We start from the raw sequence: 21322 nt of genomic DNA, 5'->3' as shown, positions 1-21322 counted from the left end.
CCCAAAGTTAGTCACTAAACTCTCTTCTTATAAACTGCCTCAACTTGTCCTACTTAGCCTTGTCATGACCTCACTGTTCACCTACCTCATCTACTTGTCCAGCCCTGCTTCTTTTTGGTACCGCCTTTGATTTTAAAAGTTTAAACTGCCTCCAGGTATAGCCTCCTACCTAAAAGGCAACATGGTAATAGTAATACCTTCCCCTTATATGACGTTATTATTCAAAGACTGTTAAAAGATGAGGTTATGAGACTATGGTTCTATGACTCTCACAGGCTGAGTACAAACAAGCCACAGGAAACTGCAGCCAAGTTGCATAATCTATAAAATTGATGTAATTACATTATTCCTCACTACTGTAAAACAAAGATGTTAAATTAAGGAACACAATCTCATCCTCAAATCTTACACAACATAGAAACAATGCTTCACATTACCACACAAGATGTACGGTTGGTTCCACAAGTTTTAATATAATCCTTTACATAAGCTAACAATTAACTTTTTTTGAGATGGAGTTTCACTCTTGTTGCCCAAGCTGGAGTGCAATGGCGTGATCTCGGCTCACTGCAACCTCTGCCTCCCAGGTTCAAGTGATTCTCCTGCCTCAGCCTCCCAAGTAGCTGGGATTACAGGCATGTACCACCACACCTGGCTAATTTTGTATTTTTAGTAGAGACGGGGTTTTACCATGTTGGTCAGGCTGGTCTCGAACCCCTGACCTCAGGTGATTCACCTGCCTCGGCCTCCCAAAGTGCTGGGATTACAGGCGTGAGCCACCTCATCCAGCCACAATTAACTTTTTAATCTCCTTTTCCATATTTCAAGGGTTGATTTTTTTTTCATTGTAAAAATCTTACCATTTGAAAACCCTAGATCAGGATCAAAATCCAGAGGGCATAACAACATTTCCAATTTGGGGAAAACATTTGAAACTTCATATCTATAGGGTTGTCTTTCCTCTAACATTTTAAGCATGTAATCAATATTATCAAGCAAAGGAAAGCAAAGAAACAAAGCTAGAAGTAATAATATGAATCTAGAGAAAATGTTAGTTAAAATAAGACAAGTTATCTTGGATTAAAAAATATTCATTACAAAAATATTCTGCTGGCTCAGACAGTTGTCAGTACTACTTGATGAAGAATGTTGTTAGCACTTCAAAGTGAAGATCTATATTTGAAGTAATAATCTTCCAATATAATGTCAAGTATAGTTTCTTAAAAAGTTCATTGTGATACATATTAAATTCTTGAAATAAGAATCTCAAATGGGGATCAAGAAGGGGTATTCTTCTGTCCCTATTGGATATGCTTCTAAACGCCTCAAAGAGAGGGTTCGCTGGTTTTGGCAATGATATGGAAGAATGGGCACCAACATATGTTGCTGTTAGTTATGCAAATTACTAGTACAGGCTGGGTGCAGTGGATCATGCCTGTAATCCCAGCACTTTGGGAGGCTGAGGCACGTGGATAACCTGAGGTCAGGATTTTGAGACCAGTCTGGCCAATATGGTGAAACCCCGTCTCTACTAAAAATACAAAAAGCCAGGCATGGTGACAGACACCTGTAAGCCCACTCGGGAGGCTGAGGCAGGAGAATCGCTTGAACCCGGGAGGTGAAGGTTGCAGTGAGCCGAGATCATGCCACTGCACTCCAGCCTGGGCAATAGAGGGAGACTCCATCTCCAATAAATAAACAAATAAATTACTAGTACAACCTTTCTAAAGGGCAATCCAGGACCATGTTTCAAAATGTTTCAATGTGTTTAACCTTTGATCCACCTGTTATACTTTTAGAAATTAATTCCAAGGAAATCATCAGACAATAAAGTAAAAAAGAGAAATACTGCAGCATTATTTGTAACAATGAAAATTATTTATAACAATGAAAAACTGGAAATACCATACCATAGGGATTGGTTAAATAATTTATGGCACAGCCATGCAATGTAATACTATACAGATGTTAAAAGAAATGAAGTCTACTTATATCTACATGTATAGACATGAAAAGATAAAAGATGTCCAATACGTTTTACAAAACAGTATGTATAATGTGATTCCATTTATGCTAAAAAAACAAAAACCCAAGTCATTCTTCATGTATACATAGTGACAGGATAAAGCTTTCATTTTCTAAAATTCAATATAGTTTATTTATTTAAAATGCCTTTAAAATGGCAAATTGTTGATAATTGTTAAAGCTGGGTGGTGGGTAAATGGGGATTTACTGCACTGTTCTCTTTACTTTTATACACGTGAAATTTCCTAAAATAAAAATTATTATTTTATTAAACACCACCTTGTATTATGTTGTAATTTTTAAGGGATTTTTTTTAACTGCAAAATAAAAGGGAGGTAGAAAAAATTCTGTTAGTCCAGGCCTTTGGCAAAGAAATAAAACCAAATGCTAATAAATTCAAAATATAGTCTAAATGATTCAACCCTATTTTGAATCTGCTTACAAATGCTAATAAATTAGCAAACCATTAATCATACAACAGGTTCTTATACTGATAGTCACATTTATGCCAACAACTAGCTTGGACTTAGAGGCAGCAATAATTTTATAAGCCTAGAACAGATGTATGTATTATTTAAAGAGGTGACCAGAAAACAAGTTGAAAGAGAAAAAAAGGCAAATTTCTTTAAAAATTCTTTAGATACAATAAATATTAATATTCAGAGTTTCCACATTGACAACTAACATCTTAGACAAAAAGGTGGAGCTACACAGTGAGTTTTGTTTGGATGGAAACTTCTTTGACAGAGGTAATACCGAACAGTGCCAGGAGGTGAGGCAACAATCTCCTTTGCTCCTAACACACTAAAGGTAGCCAAACTACCAAGTGGGTTCCTCTGCCCAGCTCAGCTGGTCAATTCTGCCTTTTTAACCTCCAAGTCAGCTTTTTCTCTGGCCTCCCTCCCCTTTCCTTGGCTTTTTATAGACTTTGTGATGTGGCACCTGCTCTTGTGTCATCTATATTCTTCCCAGGGTTTCTAAAATTTTTGAACAATATGAATATTACCTATGTCAAATAAAAACTGTTAATTGCATGCACAGTATGATTGCAACTTTGTGGAAATTACATATATGTGAACAGAGAGGACAGAATACAAAAAAATGAAACAGTTTTGAGAGGGTAGCAGGGTTGTAAGTTGTATTGTTTTGTTTTGTTCATTTTTAAGATTTCCCTTAAGGAGTTAAGGCTGCAGTTACAATATTTAAAGTTTGGTTTTAAAGATAAATAAAAACAAAACAAAAAATTTTTTAAAGACTGAAATGTATGGGGTAATAAGGAACTAAAAAATCTCTCATGTTGACAAATGGCTATATAAATAATCTGCTTCTCGACAGTAAACCAGTCAGTAAACCAGTAACTGTGAAAAAAAGTCCACTGAAAGAAGCATTGCTGCTATATGTTATGTTGTCTGCATGTCTGACATAAGCCTTGGAGCCCTACATGTATGGCTGAGGTTTTTGTTGTTTGCTGTTGTTTTAAGGAAAGAAAGCCAACTATAAAATTTAAATGTTGTAAAAAAAAAAAAAAACTGCTATTGACCAAGGGAAAATATTTAAGCTAATAAGGAAATACCTGATGCCTATGAGACCATGAACATTTCAGGAGGATGAATTCTAAAGTTAAGGTTGGCAATGGTCTCATTGATATGACACCAAAAGCACAGGCAACAAAAAATATACAAGTAAGACTATATCACACTAAAAATTTCTGTACAGTAAAGGAAACAACAGTAAAAAGGCAAACTACAGAATGGGAAAAAAATATTTGTGAACTATACATTGGTAAGTGGTTAATCTTTAAAACATTTTAGAAACTCCTACAACTCAACAGCAAAAATCCTATTAACCCAATGTAAAAATGGGCTAAAGACTTGAATAGACATTTCTCCATTCATAGAAATGGCCAACAGGCATATGAAAAGTTGCTCAACATCCCTAGTCATCAGGGAAATGCAAATCAAAACCCCAATGACACATCACCTCACACTTGTCAGGATGGCTGTTATCCAAAAAACAAAAGACAACAAGTGTTGGCAGGGCTGTGCAGAAACTGGAAACTCTGCATATTGCTGGTGGGAATGCAAAATGGTGCAGCAGTTCTGCAAAACGGTATGGAGGTTCCTCAAAAAATTAAAATATAGGCCAGGTATGGTGGCTCACGCCTGTAATTCAGCACTTTGGGAGTCCAAGACGTGCAGACTGCTTGAGCCCAGGACTTCAAGAACAGCCTGGGCAACATGGCAAGACCCCATCTCTAGAAAAAAATACAAAAAATTAGCCAGGCATGGTGGCGCATGCCTGTGGTCCCAGATACTCGGGAGGCTCAGGTGGGAGAATCACCTGAGCCTGTGAAGTGGAAGTTGCAGTGAGCCGAGATCAAGCCATTGCACTCCAGCTTGGGCAACAGAGCGAGACCCTGTCTCAATAAATAAATAAATAAATAAATAAATAAATAAATAAACAAACTGTCATATGATCCAGCAGTCCTACTTCTGGCTAATCATTCCAAAGATTTAAAATCAGGATCTCAAAGAGATATGAGCCCTTCCATGTTCACTGAAGCATTATTTACAATAACCAAGATGTGGAAACAACCTAAATGTTCACTGACAGATGAATATGTAAAGAAAACATGGTATATACACACAGTGGAATACTATTTAGACTTTTTTAAATAAAAAAGCCCTTTTTTTTGTCACATTCTGCAATATGTGACAAGGTAGATGAACACTAAGGACAATATGCTAAGGGAAATAAATAGGCACAAAATTTCAGTTAAGCAAGATGAATAAGCACGGAAGATCCACTGTACAACACTGTACACACAGTCAACAATAATGTATTGTATACTTAAAAATTTGTTGGGCCAGACATGGTAGCTGACGCTTGAAATCCCAGCACTCTGGGAGGCTGAGGCAAGCGGATCACTTGAGCCCAGGAGTTCTAAACCAGCCTGGGCAACATGGTGAAACCTGGCTCCACAAAAATTAGCTGGGTGTGATGGTGCCCACCTGTAGTCCCAGCTACTTAGGAGGCTGAGGTGGGAGGATCACCTGGGCCTGGGAGGCAGAGGTTGCAGTGAGCTGTGATCACACCACTGCCCTCCAGCCTGGGCAACAGAGCAGACCCTGTCTCCAAAAAAAAAGAAAAAAATCTGGTTAGAGGGTAGATCTCACGTTGTATCCTTACCACAATAAAATAAAAATCATTAAAAAAAAAAAGTTCAGGGAGCTCATTCTTACCCTAGACCTACATAAGTATGGATGGATCAAGGTGGTACCAAAGAAGAGAAATCACAAACAAGGAGTCTGGCCTAAATACAGCCTTCTCTTCCTCTTCCTCTAATGCAGGAAGAGGGATCAGATGGCAAGGTGTCAGGCTGAATTGCCAAGGTCAAGTGGAAATGATGTGACTGGCTGGGGCTGAGAAAACAGGCCTAAGGCAATGGAGACTGAGCTTTGCAGTAGCAGCAAGAAGAGGGACTCCCCAGTTATTGCCAGGGTTCTAGGCAGAGTTACAGAAAAGGTAGTGTTCCTACCAGAGCTCTCCGACTAGTCCCTAGGTATCCAGGTCATCAGGTGACCCTCTTCCTAATTTATTCTGTAATTATGTTCTCTATGTGCCCGATGATCCAAATCTAATACCATCACCACTACTCCCAACCCTCAATCCAAACTAAGAATCACTATAGTCATCCCAGATAGATATTGATCCCAAAGCAGCAACTGACAAGAAGTTGGGAATGAATGATTGTGTCATAATTGGGTTTAGGGGTATAGACCAGGGAACCACAGAGGACAGTGCATGCAACTGGCCTTTCATCTCTTGTGCCACCGTTTTCCTGTGTTTCCTGGACCCTGCATCTCACCTCTCAGGGAGAAGCCTCATGCCTGCTGTGCAGAGGATGTAAAGAGGGGTCTCCTTGTGCTTCTTCACGGGCACATGAGCAGCAGCAAAGCTCAGCAGAGGACGAAGGTAATCACTGGCATGTTCTGGAGTGTCTGCCATTGCAGAGATTCCTTAAGTTAAAACAAACAAACAGACAAAAGTTTCTTTAAAAAGCGGCTCACGTAAGACTCAGGAAACTGATACCCTATAAGGTTCTCCTTAAGGTCCTAAACATTTATTTATTTGAGAGGTAGGGGGTGACAATGTATGAGGTATCCCTCCCATTACCCAGACTCTCGAGAAGAAAAGGGTGGCTTGCTTTCTCCTTCTTTTCTCTCCTCTTTCATGCCTTAAAAGAGATTGACAACAAAATATATTCTGATTAGTACCTGGCTTGATTTTTTTAACCACTGGTTGGCTGTTGCGGTCTCTCATCTGTTTGATGTCCAGCAAGTCATGGGGGTTCCCATTATGTCTTGGCCAGAAATAAACAAAAATCCGGGAACCACTGCTGCCACAGTCAACAACAAGTCCATAATTCAGATTTGGGTCTTCAGTATCAGTAGCTTCAAGCTCCCCTACTCGAGCCAAATACCTAAGTCAGGCAAAAAGAGAAATCAGTGCTAAGCAGTCAGGTCCATGAAAGGCACCCTCACTTACTTCATTTGTTCATGAATCTTCATTAAGTGCCTACATGTGCCAAACACATGGGACTACCAGTCCTAACCAATGAGTGAAGCAATATTGACAGATTTACTGATGTGCTTGAGACAATAGCTGGTTCACTTGCCTAGAGGCCACTGAAATTAGATGACTAAAAGATGTCCCCACATGTGGGGGCAGCTCTGAAACTGGCTGAGGTAGCAATCTTTTTTCAAGCATTAGAGCTTGTAGCCCTGAATAAATAACTGGTTTTTTGTTATATGCCATTAAGTTTTGGGGTAGCTTGTTACACACACTAGATAACTGAGACAATCTTAATCACTTCTTTTCTATCTTTCTGTATAGATGCATCCAGAATATTGTGAAATGATTTCTCATTTAATGTGTTTCTGGGAGGTGATTTTTTTTTTTTTTTGAGACGGAGTCTCATTCTGTCACCCAGGCTGGAGCACAGTGGCACGATCTCAGCTCACTGCAACCTCTGCCTCCCAAATTCAACCAATTCTCCTGCCTCAGCCTCCCAAACTGCTGGGATTACAGGCATGAGCCACTGCACCTGGCCTGGGTGGTGATATTTTTGATTGGGCTTTTTGGTTTTGCTTTTTTGCTTTTTGTTTTGTATTTATATTGCTAGAATTGCATTAACTAAAAATGTAATTCATAAAAACAATAATTATTCTTTTCTACAATATTATATATATATACATATATATATTTTTCTCTTTTTTTTTGAGATGGAGTCTCACTCTGTCTCCTAGGCTGGAGTGCAGTGGCGTGATCTCAGCTCACTGCAAGCTCCGCCTCCCAGGTTCGTGCCATTCTCCTGCCTCAGCCTCCCGAGTAGCTGGGACTACAGGCACCCGCCACCATGCCTGGCTAATTTTTTGTATTTTTAGTAGAGACGGGGTTTCACCATGTTAGCCAGGATGGTCTCGATCTCCTGACCTTGTGATCCGCCTGCCTCGGCCTCCCAAAGTGCTGGGATTACAGACATGAGCCACCGCGCCCGGCCTAAATATTTTATAAACATAAAAAGAATGATAATGATAATAAAATATGTATAGGGTATAAAGAATAACAATAAAACAAACGCCTGTGTACCTACCACCAAGTTTAAAAAATAAATTATACTTTTTAAAAATAATAATAATTCTTCTTGGCCCCTAGGACATTAGTATTTTGTGTTGGAATTTTTTCAGATTCTCATTCCAAGATATCTGGCTGGCTGACATTAGGAAGATGAAATAAGTAAAGGTGTTCCATGAAACATATCAAGGTTTGAATCTCAGCTCTATTGCTTTCTATGCTGTGTGACCTTAGGCAAGTTAATCAACTTCTCTCAGACTGTTTCCTCATCTGTAGAACAAGGAGAGTGAAGGGTATCTACACTCACAGAGATCATACACGTAGCAGAACTGTGCTGCCACTGTTAACAGAATAATCATTGGGAAAGCAAATAGTAGAAGACTCTGAGGAAAAAGGCTTAAAAGTTCAGAAAATAAAGACTAAAAGTTGATTAAAATACTTCTGAGCACTTGGCCGGGCGCAGTGGCTCACGCCTGTTATCCCAGCACTTTGGGAGGCTGAGGTGGGCGGATCACCTGAGATCAGGAATTGGAGACCAGCCTGGCCAACATGGTGAAACCCCATTTCTACTAAAAATACAAAAATTAGCCAGGCATGGTGGTGGGAGCCTGTAGTCCCAGCTACTCAGGAGGCTGAGGCAGGAGAATCGCTTGAACCCGGGAGGCGGAGGTTTCGGTTTCGGTGAGCTGAGATTGTGCCACTGCACTCTAGCCTGGGTGACAGAGTGAGACTCCGTCCCAAAAAAAAAAAAGCTATCTGCCCGCTCATCCAACATTGTCTTTAAAGCCAACTCCTAGATCTCCAAGGCTCTTACACAGAACCTCTCAGAACCAGCTTTTGTGATGTCTGAAGCTAACGGAATTTGGAAAGCCTTCTTTTAAAAACAAGATTCAGCATTACAAATAGAAAAAAAAAGCCCATGTAAGTGAGAGGCTTTAAGGTATAGGGATCATTAGCTTCACAGTAAACCCACCCCCAATCAGAACAATAAACCACGCATCACCCTCCTGAAACCAAAAAAATACAAAAAAAAAAGAAAAAAATATATATATGTATATATATAAAAATTGTAGAAAAGAATAATTATTGTTTTTATGAATTACATTTTTAGTTAATGCAATTCTAGCAATATAAATACAAAACAAAAAGCAAAAAAGCAAAACCAAAAAGCCCAATCAAAAATATCACCACCCAGGCCAGGTGCAGTGGCTCATGCCTGTAATCCCAGTGTTTATTGGTGATTTCACATTGTTAGACAAACCACACTGTTCCTTATTTGGGCAGAAAAGCAAACTTGATAAAAAGAAGTGCATGTAGAAATAATTCTGAAATAAAAAAGTAGAGTACCTTTCCTATATTACAATGCAAAATGCATTTTTTTTAAAAAGAGAAGAACAGGGAACTGAGCTTCAATATAATGTTGTAAATTATTACTGCGAGTAGGGGTAGGTAGAACTTTTTTTCTGGATCTGAAATGGTAGTGAGTTGAGGGAAATGAAGCAGATGGTAAAAATCTGTTACATAACAGAAAGTTTCTAATCCTAAAGATTCCATTTCACCACATATCTTCCCATAAATCAAATCACTGAGCTGAACTGGGCTAGAATCCATCAATCAACTAGCAACAGCTCACTTCTATCATATGAGAGCTGGGCAAAAGTCTGGGTTCAAGTCACAGAACTCTTGCAAATACTGACCTCACAAAAGGCCAAAGATAAAAAAGAAACAGGCAAGATAATCCACCCCCATTCCAAAGTGACTTTTCATTTCCAATCATAGCAATCTTTCTATTTCACATGCTTCAGATAATCTTCCTGCTTTGCTTCTCTGAAAACCACCCACTCTGCTTGTCTCTTGAAAGATTCTGGATCCCATCCCCTTCGGCATAATGAATAACTTTTTCTCTAGTGCACTGGTTCTCAAATTTGGGGGCCTTAGGACTCCTTTATAGTCTTAAAACTTATTGAAACCCAATGAGCTTTCATAGACATAGATTATATCTATCTATATTTACTATATTAGAAAATAAAACATAAAAATGTTAAGTATTTATCATTTCATTTAAATAAACTCATTACATATAAATATATTTTTATAAAAATAAGCATATCTCCTAAAACAAAAAAATAGAAGAGTGGCATTGTTTTATAATTTTGCAAATATCTTTAGTAGCCAAACTAACAGAAGACCCTAGATTCTCGCATTTACTTCCATATTCAATCTGTTACAATATATCAAAACAATATTGAAAATTTTCATTTTCAATTTTCACACAAATTGAAGTATTTGTGTGAAAATCCAGCCTCACACAGACACACTGTTGGAAACAGGAGGAGTATTAAACAGCCCTTTCAGATCATTCTGAATACTCTTCTTTGATACCATACTAAAACTCAACAAGTAGCGTTTCTTAAAGATTAGTCGCGATTGGGCACAGTGGCTCATGCCTGTAATCCCAGCACTTTGGGAGGCCGAGGCGGGTGGATCATGAGGTCAGGAGATAAAGACCATCCTGGCAAACATGGTGAAACCCCGTCTCTACTAAAAATACAAAAAATGAGCCGGGCGTGGTGGCAGGCGCCTGTAGTCCCAGCTACTCAGGAGGCTGAGGCAGGAGAATGGCATGAACCCGGGAGGCGGAGCTTGCAGTGAGCCGAGATCACACCACTGCACTCCAGCCTGGTTAACAGAGCGAGACTCCATATCAAAAAAAAAAAAAAAAAAAGATTAGTTGCAATTGGAATCTAAACCCCACCCCACCCCCCAAAAAAAAGATGAGTTGCAATTGGAATCTAAAACCCTATCTAAAAACTTTTCATACTCCGTTACATTAAAATCCATTAAAAAACAGGTTTACCATGCACTTTGAATGGCTGTTATCCAAGCATGATTTCATAACATCATCTATTAGAAAATAATTGGTTCACTGAGTTATGCAAATCTTCCTAACATTGATACATTTCATTCTACAATCCTTAAAAAAAACACACACATTCATTAATATCACTACCAATCTTACTCAAAAAGTCTTTTAAGTATTGCGAAGCTATCCAATTCACAGTGGCAGATATAGTTTTCCAAAATACTAATTTTCACTTGGAAGTTCAAATTTTAACATTGGCAATAAATACTGAAAACTGTTGTTCATGAAGTGACAGATTTATTTCATTCATTTTCAAGGAAATGTCTATAAAATACGCAAGTCTGAAACCTTAGTTTTTCTGGCAGTCATTCTTTTAACTAAAAATAGTGTTCCATGATAAAAGCAGCTGGGTTTACCTCATAATTCAAAAAACTGCCCAAGTGCTTTTACTCTAGACAACTTCAGTATACAGCAAAAGTGCTTAATACCTATTTCCCCTTTCATCACATAGAATATTGAAAAGATATTCATAAGTGGAACTGAATCTTTTCTTCCAATGCAATCGTGTGACAATGAAGAATATAGTAACTACTCGTACAATGTGGTGCCTCTATCTTGATTTGCACTAAGGCATTATTAGCAGTTTTACCTGCCATTGCTTTTGCACCATCAAAGCAAGTATCAATCAACTCAGTGAAAAAGGTAAAAAACATGACAACAGTCAAGAGATGGAAGCGACCCAAATGTCCATCAACAGATAAATGGATCTACAAAATGTGGTATATACATACAATGATATATTATTCCACCTTAAAAAGGAGGAAATCCTGTCACATGTTACTACACAGATGAATCTTCAGGATATTATGCTAAGTAAGTAAGCCAGGCACAAAAAGACAAGTACTGTATGATTCCACCTATATGAGGTATCTAAAGTAGAAACAGAAAATTTAGTGGTAGTTACCAGCGGCTTGCTGGAAAGAGAGAAAAGGAGAGTTCATTAATGGATACAGAGTTATGATCTGCAAGATGAAAAAATTCTGGAGATCTGTGTCACAACAATGTAAATATACTTAATGCTACTGACTGTACACTTAAAAATGGTAAATTGTATATGTTTGAACCATAGTTTTAAAAGGCAAAATAACATTTTAGTATTATTATAAAAATAGTTTCACCCTCACAGACTCCCAAAAGGGTCTCAGAGACCCTCCAAAGGCCACTAAACACTCTTGAGAACCACTGTTCTAATACAACCTTCCTTTTCTCTTTAACACCCATCTGCTTCTCTACCTACTCCTTCCCCTCTCCTGTCTCCTTGGACATGGCTTCTCAGTTCTTAAAAAGCCTCTACTCAACAATGCTGACTAGTAATACCCAGAATGATTTGAAAAGGCCTCTTCCTTCTGTTCTAAAATGTGGACGTCAATATTCCCTGTTTATATTTCAGTATGAGCCCCTAAGATTTCTTTCATATTTGCTTGCTCTACCAGTTTAGACCATAAGTTTCTCAAGAACATTTACCTTATCTATAGTACCTTGATATTGTCACAGAGTTTCTCATGTTTCTCCGCCCAAAAGATGTATCAAATAGTATTGACTGGTTTGGTCCTAGAGCTCACAAAATGGAGCTGTTGGTCTGTTAACTCCTCCATGTCTTTGTACAGCTCTACCCAAAATCAACTGGTCTCTTTCTTAGAAAGTTTTAATTGCTTTACAAATAAAGTATCTTGTTATCCTCTCTGATTCCTGCCAAAATAAGCAACCTTACAGCTCCAGTTTTGGTGCAACTCAACTTTTCTTTCTCTTCCTTTCGAAGTCTCCATGTGTGCTTTGGCTAAAATGTCAGCTGACCTTAGATCACTAAAGAGGAAGATAGGCCTAAATGGCATTTATGCAGTGGAAAGTCTCCATTTTTCTCATTGTGTATATAAACGAGTAACTAAAGAACAGTTTTCCCCTCTGGGCAGTAACCATATTACCTTTTTCTGGAACTCTGACCTCTTATGACCTAATCAGGCTTCTTACACTTTCAACCAACTAGAAGCCTTCCTCTATTTAGGCTCCTAACATGAATGGATCACTAAACCTTTCCTGCATTTTTTCATATATAATTTTTTGTTTTTTGTCATATATAATTTGTAGCCATGGCCTTAGCCATCATGGTCAATTACTTGCATTGCTGGACCCTCCTGTTTTGCTGATGCCACACTAGCCAATCTCTAAAGAGGACCAAAAGCCCAAGAGAAAAGTCTCAGAAGCCTTGGCATCCCTCACATCCACCTTCCCCAAAGAGGTCTGATTCACTATCACACATACTCACCCCAATACCATACCCACACACACTCCGCCTCTGTTTAAGAAATATGGTTTCCTTCTAGTCACTGCTGAGTCAATGAAAAGAAAGTTACCCACAAATATATCACCCAAGGTGGAATTGGAAGACAATGGCTTTTCACTGCCATTATCCTGAAAGCATTAACAGCATTAGAGCTGTAACTAAGCAAACCATTACCTAGCTTACAAAATCAAAACTAATTATACCACTTTAGAGTTCAAACAGAGCTCAGTGATGGGCCAAAAGTCAATTAAAGTAGCCCCCATGAGTATGGGGCTAGTAATTCTTTGCTGAATGTCATCATACTCCTCAACTCTGTTCAAAGCTCAGAACCAAATATAATGATATTATAGTTAAAGTAGCTGTGCATGACTGATGATAGTAATACATACCCAGAAAAGTATATTGTAAGATTACTGCTTACTTCCTAACAAGATTAATCAGAGCAGTCAGGAACATCTATAATTTTAAGTCCTGCTCAAAACACCATTAAGATCAAATAAATGGGCTGGGTGTGGTGGTTCATGGCTATAAGCCAGTACTTTGGGAGGCCAAGGTGGGTGGCTTGCTTGAGCTCAGGAGTTTGAAACCAGCCTGAGCAACATGGCAAAACCCCATCTCTACAAAGAATATAAAAATTAGTCGGGTGTGGTGGTGCTTGCCTTTGGTCTCAGCTGCTTGGGGGACTAAGGTGAGAGGATTGCCTTAAGCCTGGGAGGTTGAGGCTGCAGTGAGCTATGATCACACCACTGCACTCCAGCTTGGGTGACAAAGTGAGACCCTGTTTCCAAAAAAAAAAGATCAAGTAACTGAGTAAATGTGGGACAGACACAGTGGCTCATGCCTTTGATCCCAGCACTTTGGGAGGCCAAGGTGGAAGGGCTGCTTGAGGTCAGGTGTTCAAGGCCAGCCTGGGCAACATAGTGAGACCCCTGTCTCTAAAAATAAAAAAAGAAATTTAGCCAGGCACGGTGGCACGCACCTATAATCTCAGATACTAGGAAGGCTGAGGCAGGAGGATGGCTTGAGTCACTCTATAAATAATAAAATAAACGTGAATAAATGCTTTCAATTTCACCATCAAAAATCTCTGAACTGTTCTACTGCACATAAGAACCTAATCATTTCATCTGTAATGCTAAAGAGCATTCTAACCAAAAGTAATGCTTCTCTTTGACTCGCTTTAATTAAACAGAATTGAAACACCTATGGAAGGCCAGTACCAAGCCAATTGCTGACACAGAACCTCTCATTCAGTTATTTCCAGATGGTAAAGGAACATGAAGGCGCCGCCACCTTTCAATAGCTACAAAAGACATTCTTCAGACAATAGTTCAACCAGACAAAATTTTACCCACTAATGAAGATAACAGTGAGGCTACCAAAAAGTGAACAATATTAAACATGAATGTGAAAAAGGAAAGGTATTAAATAGAACATTTAAGAACAGTTTACCATAGTGTCTTGTACACTATGTATACATGCTAGAAGTTCCTCTTACACAGTCATGCACTGCATAATGACGTTTCAGTCAACAGCAAACCACATGTACAACAGTGGTCCCATAAGATTATAATGGAACTGAAAAAATTCCTATTACTTAATGACGTCTTGATGATCCTGACCCTGTGCAGGCTTAGGCTAATGTGTGTGTTGCTGTTTTTATTTCTAACAAGTAAGTTTTAAAAGGAAAAAAATTTTTAAATTTTTAAAAATAGAAGAAAACTTATAGAATAAGAATATTATAAGGAAAATATTTCCCTACAGCTTTACAATGTGTTTGTGTTTCAAGTTGTGTTAGTCCAAAACAGTCAAAAAGTTTTTAAAAATTTCAAAGCTTAGAAAGTGGAAAAGTTACAGTAAGTTAAGGTTAATTTATTATTGAAGAAAAAAATTTTTAAATAACTTTTTAATAAATTTAGTGTAGCCTAAATGTACAGTGTTTATAAAGTCTACAATAATGTCCTAGGCCTTCACTCACCACTCACTCACTCTGAGAAACTTCCAGTTCTGTGAGCTCCATTGATGGTAAGTGCCCTATACAGGTGTACAATTTATTTTATTATTATTATTATTATTATTATTTTTGAGACAGGGTCTTGCTCTGTCGCGCAGGATGGAGTGCAGCGGAGCAATCATGGCTCACTGAAGCCTTGGCCTCCTGGGCTCAAGTGATCCTCCCGCCTCCACCACCCAAGTAGCTGGGACTACAGGCATGCACCACCACACCCAGCTAATTTCTAAATTTTCTGTAGAGATGAGGTTTCACCATGTTACCTAGGCTGGTCTGGAACTCCTGGGCTCAAGAGATCTGCCCACTTCAGCCTCCCAAAGTACTGGAACTGCAGGCATAAGCCACCATACCAGATCCAATTTATCTTTTATACCATATTTTCACTGTACCTTTTCTATGTTTATATATGTTTAGATACACAAATACTTACCATTGTGTTGCAGTTGCCTATAGTATTCAGTGCAGTAACATGTGTACAGGTTTGTAGGCTAGGAGCATATACACTACACAGCCTAGGTGTGTAGTAGGCTGTACCATCTAGGTTTGTGTAAGTATTCTATGATGTTTACACAATGATGAAATCACCTACTGATGCATTTATTAGAACATATCCCAATCATTATATAACACATGACTGAATGAAAAATTAATAAATTTTAACAATTACCCAGCATCCACAGCAGAAATTAAAACATGGTACACTTAGCACTGTCAACAGAACTCTGTGAAATGATCAAAATGTTCTGTATCTGCACTGTCCCATATATCCACATGTGGCCACTGAGCATTTGAAACGTGCCCAGTCCAAGTGAGGAACTGAATTTTGTTTCATTTAGTCTTAATTAATTTAAATTTAATTACCCACTTGTGGGTAGTGACTACCCTATTTGATACCACAGTGTAGACACTCGATAATTATTGAATAAGTAAACAGATAAATGAATAAATGGATATTAGATATGTATTAAGTCTGAAGAAAATATTGGAGCATGTCTTATGTGGCACATGCCAGAAAAATAGTTGATTAAAACACACATCTCGGCCGGGCGCAGTGGCTCACGCCTGTAATCCCAGCACTTTGGGAGGCCGAGGCGGGTGGATCATGAGGTCAGGAGATCAAGACCATCCTGGCTAACACGGTGAAACCCTGTCTCTACTAAAAATACAAAAAATTAGCTGGGCGTGGTGGCAGGCGCATGTAGTCCCAGCTACTCGGGAGGCTGAGGCAGAAGAATGGCGTGAACACAGGAGGCGGAGCTTGCAGTGAGCCGAGATCACGCCACTGCACTCCAGCCTGGATGACAGAGTGAGACTCTGTCTCAAAAAAAAAAAAAAAACAAAAAAACACACACACATCTAACACAAGTATTATTCTCAAAAACAGGTCTCCTGTGCATGTGTAGGGTCAGGGGATATGTGCTAAATCTCTGCACCTTCAGTTCAAATGAGCTATAAAACTAAAATGGCTCTAAAAAAAGTTTATTAAAAAAACACAGTTTTGGATTCTATCCTTACTGACACCCCATCTCTCTAAATTTACTTTTTTTGTATCAAATAAATTCTAGTTTTGATACAAACCTCCTACTTTCTCTTTCCAGAAGCAATATGGATACGTGTTCACAATAAAGAAAAAAAATGTAAATATTTAGTTCTGGAACTACTGAGAGAAAACCCCTTGACAGGCTTCTAAAGTCCTGGTTAATATCCCCTGAGAAGTGATATGTTAAATTCCACCAATGCCTAGAAAAAGTTCACATTGAAATATCTGTTTTCAATGCAAAAGTAATTAAAATATTTTAAACATTAACTGCTTTCATATATATTAAAATACAAAGATGCAATGTGCAAGAGAGACTATCATTTCTAATTAAAGCAATGCCTTATTTGTCAAGACCATAAAACAATGAATGGGCCTGGGACAGTGGCTCACATCTGTAATCCCAGCACTTTGCGAGGCCAAGGCAGGTGGATTGCTTGAGCCTAGGAGTTGATGACCACCCTTGGCAACATAGGGAGACACTGTTTCTACAGAAAAAAAAAAAAGATATATAAAATAAAATAAAGAATGAATGTAGTGTTCCTCTAGGCACATTTTCCTGATCAAAGGTTTCCAAACTTGCTCCCATGAAGACACATGTAAGTGGGTTCCTGGAAGACAGCACACTTTCTGAGGGACACCACAAAGTACTGATGTAATCACTGTGTGAATTAGGAACAATTTAAGTAGAAAAAATATGTCTATATATGAATATAATATAAAAAATCACAACTACAGGCACTTGTCTTAAAAGTTTTTTAAGCTGTTAAACTAAGGTAGTAAGTGTTTCTACCAATTCCCAGTTACTTGCTTAATCATTTCATGAAAATTTTAAATAGAGATTATAATGCCCATTATCTTCAATGTATATTTTCAGGCAGAGAAGAGAATTGGAAAACAGAAAAATCAAGATTATTTCAAATAATAGATTGACATTTGATTAGTCAATCAATGCACCTGACATTCCTAGATGCTCTACTCTTCTTATGCAAATGACAAGACTAAAAGACAGCTATTTTTATTCTCACTTTATATATAAAGAATATAAAATTCCAGGATATTAAGAAACCTGCCCAAGATTACCCAACTAGCAAATGATGGGCTGATTAACTCTAAAATTAATATTCTTTCCCTTACCTCACAATACCTCCTTAAGTAAATGTAACCGAATCTTAAAGCAGTTTTTCTCAACCCGGGTGGTATATTAGATTCACCTTGAGAAGAGTCCCAATCATTTGCATTTTTTTAAAGGTCCCCAAGTGATTTAGATACACAAAGGTTGAAAACCTCTGATTTAAAATTATCATTAATGGCCAGGCGTGGTGGCTCATGCCTGTAATCCCAGCACTTTGGGAGGCTGAGGTGGGTGGATCACATGAGGCCAGGAGTTCAAGACCAGCTTGGCAAACATGGTGAAACCCTGTCTCTACTAAAAATACAAAAATTAGCCAGGCATGGTGGTGCGCACCTGTAATCTCAGCTACTCGGGAGGCTAAGGCATGAGAATCGCTTGAATCTGGGAGGTGGAGGTTGAAGTGAGCTGAGATCGTGCCACTGCACTCCAGCCTGGGCAACAGAGTGAGACTCTGTCTCAAAAAAAAAAAAAAAAAAAAAGAGATTACCATTTCATTAACATAAATTTTTAGACTATGTAATAAAACAGTTTTAACAACATATGTAGAACTGTTTACCATTATAGAAACTGTCTGTAGAAATTTTGAGTTATTGAGTCTATCTTTATTAAATTTCCTCTCTCCTGCTTCACTGTCAAGATGCCAGATATAACTGATTATTGTCATAATGTGCCCACATCTAACAACACACCCCACCCACCATTCCAATTTGCTGTTATCTACTGTGTTCTGAGACAAGTGAGAACCATGCAAATGAGAAAGTGTGTAAAATAAAAGCTAACAGGCTTTATGTGAGAGCCTATCTTATCAGTCAAGTACAGGTGCTTTTAGCACATGAACTTAGTGATATCAAATTTGGTTGCTCAAGAACTTCTTCTGTTTAATTTCTGATTCTTAACTTTGTTGCTAATTCTTAACCTTGTACATAGTTCCTGATTCTTCACTCCTGATTCTATACAACCGTATCTAAACTATTATCTCACTGGGAAATAATTTTTCCTTTATGCCTGCCTCTCTAACTAGATTACGAACTCCTTGAGTTCAGGGGCTATGTTTAGTCATCTTTGTACGCCAGTGCTATCATAGAGTCATGGACACAGCAAGCCCTCAATAAATGTTTGCCTCTTAAATGACTCATGGAGGCTGCCCTGAGTGAAGTTTGATGATAAATGGTCATTTGTGGCAATATATACAGAACCTTTCATTAAGTAACAATGAGCTCTGAGCCACAGCATTCCAGGGTGTTAGGACTTTGGTGAAGTCGCCACAATGGCACAGTCTACGTGTTCCTCAGCTCTATTGCTAACTTGTTTCAATTAATTCAACCTACCAAGTATTTATTGGCTCTGACCACTTGGGATACAGTGATAGACAAGAATTATCAGATCGCTCTGCCTCCCACATACATTTAAATGCTTTTACCTCTCTCCATCCTCTTGCAGCCACAACCATCTCTCTATTGAGGTACAGTCGTTGACTTACAATGGTACAACTTATGATTTTTCCGCTTTATGATGGTGCAAAAGTGATGCACATTCAGTAAAAAGTATACCCTGAGTATCCATACAACCATTCTGTTTTTCACTTTGAGTACAGTATTCAATAAATTACGTGAGATATTCAATACTTTATTATAAAATAGGCCTTCTGTTAGGTGGTTTTGCACAACAGTAGGCTAATGTAAATGTTCTGAGCACCTTTAAAGTAGGCTAGGTTAAGCTATGACATTTGTTAGGTTAGGTGTATTAAATGCATTTTCAACTTATGATATTTCAATTTACATAACCCATCATAAGTCAAGGAGCATCTCTAGTTCAATTACTCTTCCTGCTTTCTTTTTTTATTCCTCTCCAATTCTTTTTCCACAGTCCCACCAAAGTGAGCTTTCTTCAAGAAGCAGTTCTGGCTGGGCGCGATGGCTCATGCCTGTAACCCCAGCACTTTGAAAGGCCGAGGCAGGTGGACTACTTGAGGCCGGGGATTTGAGACCAGCCTGGCCAACATGGTGAAATCCCGTCTCTACTAAAAAATACAAAAACTAGCTGGGCATGGTGCCACATGCCTGTAATCCCAGCTACCTGAGAGGCTGAGGCAGAATTGCTTGAACCTGGGAGGCGGAGGTTGTAGTGAGCCGAGATAGCGCCACTGCACTCCGGCCTGGGTGACAGAGTGAGACTCTGTTTCAAAAAAAAAAAATTAAAAAGCAGTTCCAAACTTTTCATTCTTCAAAACCTTTCAAAGCCTTCCTTCTGCCCTGAGAGTAATGCCTAAACCCTCTAAAATAGCTTAACAGACTCAGCTTGATCTAGCTCTCCAGCCATACAGCTCACCATTCACTCCCTAATTGTCTTTAGCCATATTAACTAACCTACATGAAAGTCCATAATTAGACCATGTCGTCTTCAAGTGAGAAACTATGCGCAGGTCTGTCAAGAAAATTCCATAAGCATTAAACAAACTCAGATTATGGATTTAGGTCTCCAAATTTAGTATATTTCTTAAGGGCAGTTGTTGATTACTATAATCATCCAAACAGTGTTTCCTCTTCTGGAAAGGAAGAGAAAGTTGAGGCTGGCATGGTACTCATGCCTGCAATCCCAACACTCTGGGAGGCCAAAGCAGGAGGATTGCTTGAGCCCAGATGTTCAAGACCAGCCTGGGCAACATAGTGAGACCTCCATCTCTCTTTCAGTAACATTTAAAGAGAAAAAAAAAAAAAAAAAGAAAAGAAAGCCAAAAATACGAATGAATAGGGCTGCTAGAAGAAGGCAAGGCTGAAAACGTAAGCTTCTTGAGAAAACGCACCAAAGTCTCTGTATCTGGTGTCTGATGCCTATTATCGTCTGCACACAGTGGCTGCTCAAATTTTTGTTGAATGAATGAATGAATGATGAATGAATGAATGAATGACCAAAGTGAATGGGAAATGAGAAAATCTGGGGACAGAATCCAGAAATAAAAAGGAGGGTAGGCATGTGTCCCAATTCTGACCAAAAAAGATTCCAGGAAGTGGTTGTTAGAGGTTTCTGGCAAGGCTCTTCTCATTCTTAGAAAAGAGTCATGGAAAGCCTTTCTGTCTCCTACGGAACATAAGTGAATATATATGTTGCCCTGGTTGCTACTGTCTGCTGTTTTTCTTCTCTTTTTTTTTCTTTGAGACAGGGTCTCACTCTGTCCCCCAGGCTGGAGTACAATGGTGTGATCTCAGCTCACTGCATTCTCTACCTCCCCAGGCTCCAGTGATCCTCCCGCCTCAGCCTCCTGGGAAGCAAGGACTAGAGGTGCGTGCTACCATGCCTGGCTAATTTTTGTATTTTTTTGTAGACACAGGGTTTCACCATGTTGCACAGGCTGGTCTCGAACTCTTGAGCTTGTGCAATCCACCTGCCTCCGCCTCCCAAAGTGCTGAGATTACAGGCGTGAGCCACTATGCCCGGCAGTCTGCTGTTTTTCAACCATTAAGTAAACTGACACTGTGGACAACAGACAGGAGAGACAGAGCCTCTCATCCTGTCAGTTGAACTTGTAGTCCTTCTACCCCTGGACTTCCAGGTATGTGAGCATTCTTATTGTTTAAGTCAATGTAGGCTGTTATTTGCAGCCCAAAGCCTCTTAACTAATACATACCTGAGAAGCAATAAAAAGAAAATTTAGGCCAGGCATGGTGGCTCACGCCTGTAATTCCAGCACTTTGGGAGGCCAAGGTGGGTAGATCACAAGGTCAGGAGATCGAGACCATCCTGGCTAACATGGTGAAACCCCATCTCTATTAAAC

General features: G+C 38.9%; 1 protein-coding gene across 2 annotated transcripts in view; it reads right to left on the bottom strand.

The window, feature by feature from the left end:
- ENTPD7 (ectonucleoside triphosphate diphosphohydrolase 7) overlaps nt 1-21322 on the bottom strand; it is a 48011-nt gene that overhangs the window by 21350 nt on the left and 5339 nt on the right. For both annotated transcript variants that reach the window (XM_054503560.2, XM_054503561.2), the window contains exons 4-5: nt 6303-6508; nt 5894-6044 (exon numbers count right to left, since the gene is read on the bottom strand). In XM_054503560.2, the coding sequence (XP_054359535.1) occupies nt 5894-6044; nt 6303-6508 (357 nt within the window). The remainder of the gene's footprint in view (nt 1-5893; nt 6045-6302; nt 6509-21322) is intronic.

The sequence above is a fragment of the Pongo pygmaeus genome, chromosome 8 (assembly GCF_028885625.2).
Source record: "Pongo pygmaeus isolate AG05252 chromosome 8, NHGRI_mPonPyg2-v2.0_pri, whole genome shotgun sequence".
In the NCBI taxonomy this organism is placed as follows: domain Eukaryota; kingdom Metazoa; phylum Chordata; class Mammalia; order Primates; family Hominidae; genus Pongo; species Pongo pygmaeus.
Note: the sequence above shows the minus strand (reverse complement) of the source record. Positions and strands in the feature narration are given on the sequence as shown.